We start from the raw sequence: 16,332 nt of genomic DNA, 5'->3' as shown, positions 1-16,332 counted from the left end.
AACTCAACATTTTTTCTCATTTTGAAAGACCCAAAATGAGACTCTTCAGGCTTCACTACATGCTGCCAGTCAGCTACTGTCTAATTGCTGTGTTGTATGGTTGACTGAAGATGCGCAACTTTATGCACCACTGTGAACAATGGCCATTTTGAGGTACGTGACTCTAAATGTCCTTACATGTGATACCTTCACACATAAGAACTGGTTGGGATGGGTCGATATTGACTAGCAGTAGCAATTCTTGCCATGTTTGAAACCAGTTACCATTGACAAGGTGTGACATTTGCCTCTGCTTCCTTACATCCTACACAGCTGTGAGTGGTACACCATTCCTTGTAGGTATGTTTAATGGTCCACACTAATACACACAAATATTGTGTAACATCATTTATGGTGTATTCATGTGCACATCTAAATACAATAGCATCTTTCAGCCATTATGTCATGTATCAATATTTCTCCATCTTACTGAGCTGATTTTATACAACCAACGGGCATATACACACCCTTTCACTGTCATGACTTAACAACACCGCTGTAGAACCACATGACACCTGGCACCAGTTCTACATCACCTACAGGATTCTAATGTGAGCAGCATTCTCTTTCAAGAGGAGTGGCTAATATCTTTTCCACAGAGATTATTATGCTAAGGAAAAAAATCAGTAATAAAACAAGAATAAAGGCTAATGTTATATGTTTTTAAAGCAGTAATTCAAAATGTTTCATTAATTTAGTCATCACTAACTCATTTGTGCAATACCTCAGTTTCACATCTTAATGAATATGGAAACTGACTCATACTTCAAAAATAATAATAATATTGTATGTGATGCTATGAGGCACAAACTATAGACATTATACTTTCGAAAGAAAAGAAAGACAGATAACTACTGTCCCAAGAATGCATTGTGTTAATGAAACTAGCTAGTCTGATAAATTACCAGTACAAGACTCATAGTATTCTGCCCACTGTATATTCATGTATGAAGTATGTCTTTCTGTTCCAGTTGCCTACACCAAATGGAGTATCTCCCTTATTAGATGTTTTTGTGTTTATTCATGGAGGAGGCTTTATGAGTGGTTCTGGAAGATACTTTGGACCTGATTATCTACTGGATCATGAAGTTATTGTAGTAACCATCAACTACCGGTTAGGTATTCTTGGTGAGTTGTCATTTATCTGTACAGCATGGGAATCATTCATTTTCAGTGTTCTGTAATTTTTGATGACACTTTGCTCCCTAGATGAAATATGTTTCCTAGACAAGATCAGTGGTCTCATTCATTCTTCTTTTCCAGTTTGTATTATGTAAATCCATCATCAAGTATAGCCAATGGCAATATTATTCACTAAAATGCAAAAGCAATTTATTTGTGTAAAGTATACTAACCATAAATGATGACTAGGGCTAATCTGTACATACTGTTAATTATGGGAATTACTTTATGAAAGTATACGTAGCCAAAAGTATTGTGCCTTGGTGACTTCTCAGACTTTCACCTCTAGCCAGCCCTGTAGCAGAAGTTTAATATATTTTCTTATTCCATTTTTAAATGGTGCCCTTCACCTTTTTTGAAATTGCAAAAATTACTCCAGAAAATTAATGTTTTTTGTACACAGCTCAATACACAAATATCTTACAAATGCACTCACTCAATCAGAACTGAATGTTTGGGTGTAAATACTTCATTCTGCACTGTCATTGCTAGTCAGTGATAAGTCTTTGGGGCACTGTCCCCAACGAGCCCTCTCTGCTCCACTATCTCCCCCAGCCCCCACCCCACTCCTCAAGTCCAGAGCACTGAACAAGGGAGGAGGGTTGTCAACAATCAATGTGCGGTGCTTGTAGTTGCAGGTGCCATGCAAGTTCATATGACTGATGGTGCCCTAGCTAGCACCTTTGTGAGGCATGACCAGATTGTTTCTTGACAGGCTGCTGTGCAAGATTGAATGACTGCCTGTGTGATGGCCTGCAACATGTCATGGCACTTTTGTGATCAGATTGTTTCACATGGCTTGGAGTGCTTCAGATGCTATCGATAGGAGAATGCTGCTTGACATGTTGGCAGTTGTTGATTGGAGACAGCTTGAATGTGATATGGAGCTAGCCATAGTGGAAGGCACAACAGTCGGCCAAAGTGCAATGTAGTGAGGGCTTGTCTGCCAGAGACTGTGACATGTGTGAAAAAGCTACCACATTGTCAGGGTCATATTTGTGTTGCCAGTCTTGTCAGTAGTTGGAAGGAAGACTATTAACTGGCCTGTCTGTGAGAGAAATCATGACTCTGCCATGAAGTCCACTGTTTTTCACAAGCAAAAAGTGTGGATAACATTTTTTACTGACAGGTGTAGTTGTAGAGTCCAGTGCCTTGTGCATGGCTTCTATACAGGAGTGATCACCAATCAGTTTTACTGCTTCTTCTTAGAACTGAAAATCTCTAACACTGATGGTGATATCGGCTGGTCATTCCGGCAGAGAGTTAATGGTAGGTGACTTGCCAGAGGTATTATCTTGTTGGAAATGACTTTTGTCATTTAAGGAGTGAAGGATCTGTGTGGGCTTTACTTGTTGATAGACACTATCGTTATCTTTCCATTTAAGCCTACATTAAACATGTGGCTACACTGTTGCAGCACCTAAAATGGTTTGTTATAAAGTGGCGACAGTGTTGGCCATACAGTTATCATCTTGAATCACTACATATTCATAGTCAGTGCAACCATTATGAAGGAACAGTGTCTGTACCATATGCACCAACAGAGGAGGTATGCGTGATTTCTGTATATGTCTTTTGACACTCTCTGCCATGTCCAGTAGGTCAGATGCGCTGGGGGTAGGAGTAGGCAGCACAAGCTCTGATAACAGTGTCAGTGTCTCCCTGTATAGAATATCTGCTAGTGAAGCTTTTGAATCATCCTTGTGTGCCATGCAGACTCCAAGGAGCATCCATGCAGGGGGCAGGAGGTTGGGGGGGGGGGGGGGGGGGGGGGGCTCCATCCATTCAACCCTGAGGCACATGAGTTTGGTTTTCATTGTTCAGTACCATCATTCCAACAGGCTGTTGCTTTGGGTATAGTAAGCCATAGAACAATGGCAAGTTGCTCTGCACAAGTATCATGATGCACTAGAAAATGAAGACTTAAAGTAACAGCTCTGATATGTGGTAATAGTGTCAGGACAGCCAAACTGGGTGATCCAGTTCATCATTAAAGCACTAGTCATAGATTTTTATGTAATTTTGAAAGTCTGGTCTTCCTCCACCCAGTTCAGTTGGTTATGTGGTCGACCATCTACAGTATGTACCTGTATCCCTCCAATTCTGGTGAGGGTACCAATAAATCGAGGTGTACATGTCGGAACTACTGACATGGAATTTCAAACTTGTGGGGTGAGGCTGCACATGCTGGTCTTCTTTGCTGCATTGACAGTCTACACACAACCTTGGTCATTCCCAAAAATCACAAACAAAATGTTATGTAATGATCCAGGTTATCAATTGTTCACCTTTGTGGCTGAGATTATGTAGTGTGCCAAAAAAATAATGCATTGCGTTAATGAAGGTATTGTAGGCTGAAAATTTTGTTGTGATATGTCACAGAGGACAGCTGCATCTGTTCCCAGGATTGGTCTGCATTCATTCTTGAGGTTAAAATGAATCCTCGAGCATTGCACCAGTCGTCCAATCATGTTTTTGTTCTTCCCCAACTTTGTTGAAGTTGAGGGTGAGGGAGAAGGTGCTGACTTACTACAAGTAATCAACGACAACATTATCATCCCCACAGAGATGGTGGGCATCCATAGAATACTTTGAAATCAGACCAAGAGATTGATATTGTCTCGGTTTGACCATAGATGAAAAGTTGTTGAATGGCATCTGCCAGAGGTTTGTAATCTGTATTACTAATCACATGACAACCATCAATATCCTCATAAAAATGGGTGAATAGTTTGCTGTCAAAAGCTGTCCATTTTCTTTGTGGGGCTGTAAGCTTTTCTGGAGAGAAATCGTAGAGGTTGTTTAACACCTGCTACATCCTTGTGGAGGATGCCACCTATGGCTTTGTCACTTGCGTCCATCATAATTGTAACCTGTGTGTCCAGTACCACATGTACTGCACCAGTAGTATCTAACCAGCAGTCTGGGAAAATGCTGCGAGCATTTCCCATGTCTACAATAGTATATGTTTTCCTTTTGTTTGAGGGCCAGGAAGAGCATTCATATATGGTGCTTGAACACGTCTGAGACATGTGCTATCGTATTTGCATAATTTTCACTTGTCTTCACTTATGATCATACCTGCATCATGGAGGACAGTGAGAATGACTTCAAGGTGAACTTCGTGGCTCTGATGACCATGAGAAAAAAATAAGAATCTCATCTAACATAGCAGCAGTACAGGTTAAACGATACCCTCTCGGTGAATAATAACCAGGTCCATACCACTTTTTTGAGGCCATGTGGCATCACCAGAAACTTGAATAAGCCAAGTGGTGTGGTGATGGCCATTTTAGGAACATCATTTGGATGCATATTGATCTGGAAGTGTGCCTTTTCAAAGTCAGCCACTGAGAAAAACCTTCACCCCTTTGAGCACACTGGTAAAGTCTCTTATGTTTATTGTATGGTAACTGTTGAAAATCATGTGTGAGTTAAGTGTTCTATAGTGTCCACATAGTCAAATAGAATCATCTTTCTTAGCTATTAATTTTATTTGCAATGCCTACACACTGTCTAATAGCTTACAATGCCCATATGCAACTTGTCATCCACTGTCATCTTAGCTGCCTGCAGGAGGGGCAGGGTGAGGTGGTGTCTTTTGTGCCAGAAAAGGGTCCTATTTTCATATTTATGTAGTGCATCATATCATTTTTAACTGTGCACTGATGAAGTAGAACTGAGAGTCCATAACTGATGGGGTCAGAGAAGTTTTGAAAAAACACAAAAGGTGACACAATATGTGCTTTACTGACCAGAGAGAACTGTCTCTATAGTGGTTCAGGTGGCACAGCTATCTCTGCATGGTGCAGAAGAGCATGAATATCTGTTAGAGGCATAGCTGCATCATTCATGACTGCTGTGTGCTTGTTGTTGTTGTAGCAGGTCAGGCTGTGTGGCCTCCTTGGTCAGTTGTGGAGGGATGTGGTTGGTCATCAGAGGCATGGCTGAATCATTCATAGCTGTCACAACATGTTTATGTAGTCACTGAAGGAGGTCCGACTGCACCACATCCTCATTGTGTTGTTGATTGGATGTTCTTATCAGTTAGGGATATGGCTGCATCATTTACAGCCACTGTGATGAATGTTAGTTGTTGTAGCTGCTCTCGCACATGCGTGAGAGTGAGAAACTTCTCGTGTATTTACTGGCATTATCTGTCGTTATCATAATGCACGGAACATGTGTCATCATAGGTCAAGAAGAGACATGCCTGGATGATGGACATAGCACATGTTGCCTTGGTACATTCAAGCAATATATTTTAGGGTTTTGTGCTGGCCATAGTGAACAGGCACAAATGTTGTCTCGCAGCCTGGGATAGATTTGAGGTGAAGAGCCATTGGATGAACTGTTACACCATGTAATGGAACAGAGTATCCTGGTTGAGGTCGAGGAAGAGACAGAACTTTCTGAGAAAATCAATCTACAGGACTGGTTTTGCTATGTCAGCGAGGTAGAATGTCCAAGAACAACATAACTCATCTGTAAGTTGCACAGTATATTCAGCTTTGCCATGCATGTGGACGTTGATTTCATTTGCCACATGGAGCTTTAAACTTGGAACCTTGTAGTAAATTTTGAGTATGTGTCTTGGTACAGTACATACATTACTTCTGAGCCTGTGCTGATCAGGAAATATATATTGGTGTATGTGCCTCGGATGTACATGTGACCTCCAGTTTGTATTCTCATTGTGGAGGAGAGGCGACTTGTCAATGCTAGGTGGGGCAGTGCACCTATATTGGCTCATGTATGAAGTTTGGGTGCAAGCAGGCCTATTGACAGTTGAGACCAGCATCATTGAAATGTGCATGGTACCAGAAGCGAGGTGGTGGCAGAATTAACTGTACCAGTGTCGTCAGGTGGTGGTGTTGCACCATGCGACAGTGCTCGGGCCAGGGGTTGTGATGTCAGTTTCCCACATCTTTGAACAGCATCAGATCTACTAATGACCATAGGCAGTGCTACAGTTGAGGGAATGAGCTGTCTGATAAACATTCCTCTTGTATCACTTGCCGCACTTGTTGCTCCAGTGAATGCAAACATGTTGCAAGAGTATTGCTGTGTTGCATTTGGTACTGGCAGGTGACATGAGCGTTAGGGCACTAATTAACTCTGTGTGCTCAGTGAGATGGGATATTAGAATGACAAATTCTGAGTTGTCATGCACAATTCATAATGTTGCAAAAATTTGCTCTGTTATTGCAAACCATAAAGTTACCTGATTGGGCCTGAATGGAATGATTTTTGGTTGCATTGCTTCTTGTCATTTCACAATGTAATCCACTTATTGCTGCCCTGTAAAGATCAGATAGTAAGGCTCTACCATGGCATCTGTTGGTAGACAAGGCATAGTTGCCTGACCAAACACGGCAGTACTATTGTCCCTGGGTTGTTGCTGCAGAAAGATCATGTCAAATGTTGGTAATCATGACACAGTATATGAAGTAGTTGTGTATATTGCAGTAGATGTAGGATCCACAGTTGGAATATTATTTGTTCTCATGAACACTAAATTTGTAGTTTTGCTGCCCATGGACTTGGTGTTGCACTTACCAACAATCTATGTATGAAATGATGTGGTAGGTGCAGTAGATGCAGAAGATGTAAAATCAGTCTGTACACATGTAAGTCATACAGGATAACCAAAATTTCCTGTATTAAGTTTGGAGCATAAGTTCATCATTAAAGGTGACCATTGTTTCATCACAATCACTGTATTCTACACTGCCATCCTGTTCTAATTTGCACCTGTTTGTCATTGCAAGTGCTGTGGGTACTGAGCAGTATTAATACCTGACATAATCAGGGTGGTCAAACATCGTAAAACAGCTGGTGGGTATGAAGTTGTGCCTGCAGGTTGCATCATACACACTCAAAAAATACTTCAGCACTCAATGTCACTGTATTCGTGGTGTTTTTGCAGTCATGGCCACCAGTATGGATTGTTTCCTCTGTAGCTTAGACAAGGAATGACCCAATGATGTACAAAGACATAGAATCTCAATATATATAATTTAGTTTACACAGCACAATACACAAACCTTTTTACGGTTGCAGTCACTTGGTCTGAACTGTTTTCAGCACAGACACATGACTCTGCACGGCCATCGCTGGTGAGTAATAACCTTTTGGGCACTGGAATCAAGAAAATCCTGTCAGTATTGTATTTAATTATCTATCTGTTACATTATTACTCTACTACAAATCTATTTGTTATGTTATTATTCTACTATAAATGAATAATCAGTAATTGGCATTGAATTTAGCAGAAGTGTTATCAAAAACCAGGTACCAGTTAAACACATTTTGAAATAGAATCTATTGGAAATTAAAAATATTTCCATTTTCCAGGCAGGTAAAATTCTTGAGGCAAGTATCACATGTTCCGAGGTAAAAGACCTTTGTTTCAAGGCTCAAGATGTTTCATGACTGACAAACTATGGCTTAACTGTCCAAGTGTTATATAAACAGTTCTAAAAACATATGTAAATTAGCTGCTGATAAAATTTCTTTGCTGAACAATCAGTTTTGTCCTACACACCTTTGTCAGGTTCATAAAAACTTTTGCAACATCATTCTAGGCAATAAGATCAGTGCCATCAAATAATAAATCCAGGAATTCACCATTGTTCTCAAATAGCAAAAAAATGTGCACTCATTCTTGTAGTATTAACACTCAGCATTAACAGTATTGTATGAACACATTTCTACATACTGCTGATTACTGAAAAAAGTAATATAGAAAAATTTTATCTACAGCTCTTGGGAGTAAATCATAACCATTTTAAAATATTTATAATCCGTGTAGCGCCATCTTCTTAAAATTATAAATTGTTTCAGGTTTCCTGAGTACAGAAGATGAACAACTACCAGGAAACAATGGACTAAAAGATCAGTCCATGGCCTTCCGCTGGATACAAGGAAATATTGCATCCTTTGGAGGAAATCCAGCTAGTATTACAATAGCAGGTTCTTCAGCTGGAGCAGCTAGTGTCCATTTTCATTATCTTTCTTCCTGGTCTAGAGGTATGAATTGCATCTATATACATCTTCATCCTTTTTACTCTGTGAGCAACTTTCTGATGTGTGCAGGAGGAAAAAAGTCATGGGATACCTCCTAACATTGTGTGAGACCTCCATTTGTCCAGGGTAGTGCAGCAGCTCAATGTGGCATGGGCTCAACATGTCATTGGAAGTCCCCTACAGAAATATGGAGCCATGCTGCCTCTATAGCCATCCCTAATTGTGGAAGAGTAGCTAGTGCAGGGCTTTGTGCATCAACTGATTGTTTGATTATGTCTAATAAATATTCGATGGGATTCTTGTCAGGTGATCTGGATGGACAGATCATTCACTTTAAATGCCTGAAATATTCTTCAGATCAATTTCAAACAATTGTGGCCCTGTGACATAATGCACTGTCATCCATAAAAATGTCATTGTTTTTGGGAACATGAATTCCATGAGTGGTTGCAGATGGTCTCCAACTAGCTAAACATAACCATTTCCAGTCAATGATCAGTGACCACGCCATGGCTTTCCAGTCAGTTAGGGTTGAACCGATATGGTCAGTAGCCCAGGAGAAATACTGCAGGTGATATTGTGCTGTTAACAAAGGCACTCCTGTTGGTCATCTGCTGCCACAGCATTTTAATCTCAAATTTTGCTGCACTATCCTAATGGATACATTTGTCATACATCCCACATTGATTTCTTGCTTATTTCACTCAGTGTTGGTTGTCTGTTAGCACCAACAACTCTATGCAAAAGCCGCTGTGCTTGGTCGCTAACTGAAGGCCATCAGTCACTGTGTTGCCTGTGGTGACAGGTAATGCCTGATATTTGCTATTATCTGCACACTCTTGATTCTGTGGATTTTGAAATACTGAATCCCCTAACAATTTCTGAAATGGATTTGCCATGCCTCTAGCTCCAACTACCCTTCTGCATTCACAGTCTGTTAATTCCCATCGTGCAGCCATAATCACATCAGAAACCTTTTCACATGAATAACCTGACTGAAAATGACAGCTCCACCAGTGCACTGACCTTTTATACCTTGTGTACATGATACTACCACCATATGAGATTGTATGTTTTGCTATCCCATGACTTCTGCTACCTCAGTGTGCTGTGCACCACTAGAATCCCCCTACCCCTAACACTACCTCTGTGTTTTATTTGTGGATTGAACATGAGGAGAATGATTGTCAGTAGGAATGCATCTCAGTATGGGCTAAAATTCTATGATCCTACCATCATGGATATTTTGTGAGATATGTTGCTTTGTCCTAAGAATATGTATCTTCAGAATTTTGGCAGTAGCTTCTCTATGATGGACATGCTTTTCTTATGTGTCTGACATTTGAGCTGGATGAGTGTGTCAGTGAAACTTGTGTGCTGAGTAAATGAAAAAATAAAAACAAACACTGTCTGAAGAGGCCTTGAAGGCTCAACAGTACTGATCAGCTGCTGTATCATCCTCAGCCCTTAGGCACCACTGGATAAGGATATGAAGGGGCATGTGGTCACACACCGGTCTCCCATCCACTGTCAGTTTTTATAACCAGTGCTGCTACTTCTCAGTAAAGTAGCTCCTCAATTGGCCTCACAAGGGCTGAGTGCACCCTGCTTGCCAATAGCACTCAGCAGACCTGGACAGTGAACCGCCCAAATGCTAGCCAAGCTCAACTGCACTTAATGTCATTATCTGATGGGAACCTGTGTTCCCACTGTGGCAAGGCCATTGGCACTGAGTAAATCAACCTGTGATGAAATGCAAATCCTTTCACTGTATGTCATCTGTTTCCCCTATTAATCATAACTTCCAAGAGCCCAAATTGCTGAGAAATTCTCACGAACAAATCAAATGAAAATTTTGTAAGCTACATTATTAATGGATGAACTACCTTTCCTTACCTGTCTTTCCTCTACATAAAATTTAATTTTATATGAGAGTTCTAGTTTAAATTGAGGTGATCCTGTGCATCCAAGCATTTTAAACTTGTGACTGTTTCCTGAAAATGACTGACTTTTACATAATAAATAGTGAATTGGTTTTTACTTCTATCAATGCAAAATACATTCTATTTGTTTGAAAGGTGAAGTACAAATCCCAGTGCCAAATTTTGGTTCTCTACAGGTCTTCTTTTCTCTAAAACAATTTTCTGACATTGTGACTTTCCTATTTACAATTTCATCATTTGATACAACTCATATAACTTGCCATATTATCCACATAATCTTTTACATATATTGTAAATGGCGATAGTCACATAATAGTTGTTCATCGTATCTCCAAAGCTACTTCTACATCTCACAATTTCTTCCAGTTCATTATGACATACTGAGTTCTGTTTTTAAGAAATTTTTGATCCAGTAAGAAGACTGATGTTAGGGAGCGATGTAAAATGATGCAAAATGCCTCTGAGAAGATAATAAATGTGGCATTCACGGTGTTAACCTGGGTACTGCTATCTACTGCATTTGGTACTTCATGAGCAAACAGAATAGTCTGAATTTCACACCATCATTGCTTGTGGAATCTATGTTGGTTTCTATACATAAGATATCTTGTCTTCAAAAACAATAACATCTGAGCATAAAATATTCATATTACTAAATTTCACAACAAATTAACATCAATGCTATAGGCCTATTGACTACTCCTTTCCACAATATCTGTCTCTAATGACCTTGTCATCAATATGACATTAAATGCTAACTTCTTTCTTAAAATGGCAGTGCCTTGTAACTTGCTGCAATAGCTTGGAGTGCTTTCTTGCTCCATTGACCTATGATGATTTTCTGTTAAAACTTGAGCAAATTCTGTCACATAATCTGCATGGAACTGAACTTGTATTATATCAAATTCAATGACTTTCCTCTATTGAACCATTTCAGTTGTTTTCAAATTCCATGACCGAGTGGTCAGCGCAGCGGAATGCCATGCCAAGGGGTCTGGGTTTGATTCCTGGCTGGGGCATGAGATTTTCTTCACTCAGGGACTGGGTGTTGTCCTCATCATCATTTCATCCCCATCTCTGATGCGCAAGTCACCCAATGTGGCATTGAATGCAATAACTACTTGCCCTTGAGGCCAAACTTCCCCAAATGGGGGACTCCCGGCCAACAATGCCGTACACTCATTTTCCATGACCATGTATACCTTTGCCTTGTCTGTCATTTCAACACTGGTGGAACAACGAAAAATAAAATGTAGAGTAATAATCTTCAGTGAAACAATTTTGGAAGACAGAATGCAATGTTCCAGCCTTGACTTTATCATCCCCAATTTCAGTACCAGTGTGATCAATGATCAACTGATAAATGACTTTAATTCCTTTACTGACTCTACACTTCCTAAATTTTTCTGTGAATTGTGTAGTTAATACATCTTTCAAATTCATTTAATAGTTGTTCTATTGTTCCTCTTATGCTCATTTAGATGCTGTTCATCTTTTGTTTCACAAACATGTTTCAACTTTGCTTAAATCTCTGATTAAGCTCAGTATACATTTGTTGAAACTTCCTTCACAGCTATTGAAGTGTGATGTGTCTTTCCCAAACCTCAGAATCTAGACATCTCTCCTTTTTCACTGATTCATTCAGTCGCTATAATACATGGGGCAGGTGGCCTATAAAAGCAATGGGCCAAACAATATTTATCCCATGTTTGAACTTTATCTTCATGCAAGTTATTTCATGGTCAAATTCATACAAATTTTTTAGGGTATAAAAGAGTTCTTCACAGCAATAAATATTCTTCCACCACACTTCCAGCTTGATCTTGAAAAATCTGTTTTATTTATAAGTTAAAGTTAGGCGGTCATTTACTTCAGATTTCAATATAGCTCCACAATCCAGACAGTAGGTATTTTTACATTTGCCCAGATATGTATTTTAATGTGTTGTGGAGATGCCCAGACACTCATTTGATACTTCACCAACATTAATACACCTCCTTTATGCTCACATATAGTACTGCTAACAAAGGAAGGATGATTTATATTTTGTACTTCAAGCTGAGTCCCTAAAAACTGACATGCAAACATTATTATTAGATGTTTCAGATGTCTGCCACTCATCATTCACTTGCTACATGTTGAAAGTGTGATTTACATTTATGAACTACCTTTCATACTAAGTTTAATACACATCAACATACCTGAAACTCTTGATCAGTTCCAGTACAGAGGCAAATTTTTGCATCTTCATGATAGCTAAAAACTTGGCCTTTGTTATTGATTGTGACACAAACACTTGTAGGTTAATTTACATTGTTCCACCACTGTACTTGAAGATTAGATTTACCTAAAGAATGGTGAGTGGTTAGTTGAGTGGTGTTTTGCACATTATTGTATGTGTCCAGCATTCCTTATAGTTTAGCATCTCTGTACTTAAGTCAACGTGACAATATCCTTTTGACAATTTTATGTCACATTACAGCACCGATTTTCCAAATTTTGTAACATGTACTCTAAATGAGAACCAAAGTTGGATGTGTAACTATTGTCAAGTACATCAAGAATCAAACTGCTTCTTGAGGGGTATCTCTAACTGTCATACTGTACTGTATATGCTCAATAGATGAAATTTCATTATTTTATAACCTTCTTGGTGATGCAACTTTAATGGCCAGCAGTGTAAATTAGTTTGGATAAAAGAAGTTCACTTATGAGTATCTGAAACCAACGTATGCTGACATGAAAAGTTAGTTCTAGTGACAGATTAATCTGTAGCATAACCCAAGGTCTAGTTTAGGTTCAGAGATTAACATTCGGTTCTGAGACGGTTAAGATAATAAAAACAAATGCAAAGTCTTAGTCGTGGTGACCAATTGAATAACTTCATAGCTCAATGTCTAGGTTAGCATCAGTAGTGATATTTTTGTTGTGAGTTGCAGAAGCCACTTAGCAATAATGAATAAACTTGTTTGTGGAGATGTATCGGATTGTAGTGCAGTCTGAGATATAGGTTATGTTGCATTGTGACAGTTTGTTTATGAGGTAGTGAAGACAGAAAATATGAACATGAAATATTGATCATGTCAGTGAAATGATAGACTGACCAGTATTGTAGCCAAAGTTGTAGGCCATGTTAGAATATGACATAAGGTTAAGAGATTGGGATGTCAACTAATATGAATGCAAATACTTGATTCTTGTGATAGATACATCCTTAGTATTGTCTGATGGCTGGGTTAAATTGAGAGGTGACAGTTCATTTGTGTGCTGTTAATACCAATAAATGTGAATACATAGGTTTGTTTGTCTTTCCCACTTGCATCTTATAGTGACATCATGGCATGTACAATGATGGTTCAGTGTCATCACATACTGCCATTTCCACATGCTAATAACAAAATTTTAGTGGCACAGTTTACAATTTAATTTTAATTAAAAGTATCATATGGGCATACATAAATGTCTTCTTGCAGAAAGTTACATTAATGCTGTGTCAAGAGCTAAATAAGAGCAATGGAAAACTCAAATGTTGGGTGCAAATGTGGAGTATTTTCAAACACAACATATGAATATCCCTCATTATCCTGTACCCAGTTATAAGCTATCATGCTTTCTGCAAGTTAATCAAGATAAAATTTCATTAATTAATTTTGTCCTTAAGGACTCAGTAATACATACAACTGATGTTTGGACTTTCATATCCCAATAAAAGTATATTACTTCAGTCTGACATTATAATGCCACTAACAAACAGGAAGTTCTCCTGTGACTCCAAATTTTGGACTCTGAAATGCCTTTAAGATTAGATTATGCTGTCAAGGGCATACCCAGTGAGAGTCAAGGAAGAAAAGCTAGCACCAAACACCACCCTTCTTCCTTGGCCCCTCCAAAATGTTAGCTTTCCCAAAACGTTGGTACAAGTCCCCTTTTTGATTCCTTTCCCATCTTCTATTTTTCTCTGTTGAATGTAGGCCCATAGATCTTTCTGAGCACTTTCCTTTCAAGTGCACAAATGCTCTCTTCAAGTGTTTGTGAAGTCACCCATGTCTCACAGCCACATAACAGAACCGGTTTTACCAGTGCCATGTAGAGTTTGACCTTGCTGTTTTGTGAGACCAAGCATGACTTGAATTAGTAAATTCAGTAAATTCTTTAATCCCTTTTATATCCTTATTCCTATCTCTGAATTATTCGTTATCTCATTTCTCACTAAATCATACTGCATAACTATCTCAGGATGTAATTACCAATTTAAATTTAAAATAGGAGATTATAATGCTGATATTTTATTCATAATTTTTAACATTTGTTGATGTGAATCAATAATGTAATTTCTGAACCTGTTTATTTTATTTTAGTATTACTTAAATCTCTCTTTGCAATTTGCTCAGCAGTGGTCTGAGCATGTGTCCCAGCAATAGATCATTCAAATTTGACACCTTGATCATCTATTTTCACATTTAATACAACCTTTAAGTCAGAATTAGTGGCATCTAGCTTGACATTTAACTCTGCATTCCTTTATGCTGACTGTCCCACTAAAGCATTTACTTCAGACCTAGCTTTGAGCATTTCCTCCACCTTTTGAGTTACTACTGGCAACAGTTAAACAACAATAAGTTTACAATTGTTCTTTCCTAAATAAGGACAGTCACCAACATTTATTTAGAAAACTTCTACTAAAAATAATTAGCGTAATCTTCAATGAGCGCACATACTTCTCTCACATTTCAAGTTGTGTCCACTTGAGGGACTGTTCCCATGGCTAGTGCTCCAGAAATGGCCCATATTGCAGGCCAAGCATTGTTCAGATGGTTGGTGACTGCTGAAGAGGTGGTCTTTGCAAACTTCACTTGCAGCATTCAGGCAGTGGAAAGCATGGGAGGATATACATATGATTCCAGAGGTTGCAGGAAGAGAATGGATCCCAGACTTCTCACTGTGTCTCCCTTCAGTCTCCAGCCTGACAATATGCAGTCCTCCTTTGCTCTAGTCACTCTGCCTTAATTGAGTCCTAATGGCTCCTCCCACCTGTTGGCAGCCGATCCACCTTCCCAAGACACATCCCATGTGTCTCTTGTCACAAAGTACATCATGATTTCTAATTTCTGCCTACAAGATTCTACTGTTAATACTTGAAAACCCCCTAATTGGATGCCTACTCATTACCCTACCCTCATTCCCTGTACAACCAGTGTCAGGAGTGAGATCTGGCATACTGCATGATCAGTGAACAGTTACATTTTCACAATGAGTACTGCAGAAGGCATTTTTTCAGGGTTGACGATGTAGTAGGCCTGAGAGCAGCTTAACTATGGTGAGTTTCTGTCTCATGCTGGGCGTGGGCACACTAGTTGATGCTAAACATCCTGCTGACATGACAAGCAAAGTCCAGTCTGGAGCACTGTTGCAACCCACCAGTAATGCCATGAGTCGAACATGCCAGGAAGTGATGCTGCATACCAACCACCCACCCACGCACACACACACACACACACACACACACACACACACACACACACACACACACACACACACACCATGTGTGAGCAGTGCCTGCCATGAGGGCCAAGTGGATGGGTGTGGTATACGGTCAACATTGACCAGAGACTTTGCCCCAAGTTGCCTGCCTGTCATCCAGTGGCACCACCCCACCTATTGCTTCATAGCTGGGCCTGCCATCCTCACTGCCTTGCTGCCTCAATGCCACACATGCCATTGACCAACTTATCCATGCCATGGGCCATTCTGTTGCCACTGGTCATACTACAGCTTACCTGTCAGCAGCCATGCTGCTTTCTTACCACCTATCTGTCAATTTACATGACCATTGTGCACTTCTCTGCTCCACTTGTGAGTCAGGCTTCGATGCTGAGGCACCTCTTCCTCAGCGCCATTGCTGCCAACCTGTGGCCACTGAATCTATGCCATATCCGTGCTACATCCATGTTGGTGTTGTGTGCCTGCAGTCCATAGTCATCTATTTTTTGGGTACCTGGTTCTGGTACCAACTGACAATACGACAGTGGAGACGGTAGTAAAAGCCTATTTCAGTCACTTGGTATTGCCTTTTTTGAAGCCCTGAGGTGATTCTGATAGACCAAGGAACAAAATTCATGTCTGCTTTATTTGTGAAAGT

General features: G+C 39.7%; 1 protein-coding gene across 1 annotated transcript in view; it reads left to right on the top strand.

Annotated features, from left to right (window-relative positions):
* LOC124547608 (venom carboxylesterase-6-like) overlaps positions 1–16,332 on the top strand; it is a gene marked incomplete at its 5' end in the record, with an annotated part of 214,939 nt that overhangs the window by 60,691 nt on the left and 137,916 nt on the right. The window contains 2 exons of the mRNA XM_047125118.1: positions 1,011–1,167; positions 8,068–8,253. Of these exons, the coding sequence (XP_046981074.1) occupies positions 1,011–1,167; positions 8,068–8,253 (343 nt within the window). The remainder of the gene's footprint in view (positions 1–1,010; positions 1,168–8,067; positions 8,254–16,332) is intronic.

The sequence above is a fragment of the Schistocerca americana genome, chromosome 1 (assembly GCF_021461395.2).
Source record: "Schistocerca americana isolate TAMUIC-IGC-003095 chromosome 1, iqSchAmer2.1, whole genome shotgun sequence".
NCBI lineage: Eukaryota > Metazoa > Arthropoda > Insecta > Orthoptera > Acrididae > Schistocerca > Schistocerca americana.
Note: the sequence above shows the minus strand (reverse complement) of the source record. Positions and strands in the feature narration are given on the sequence as shown.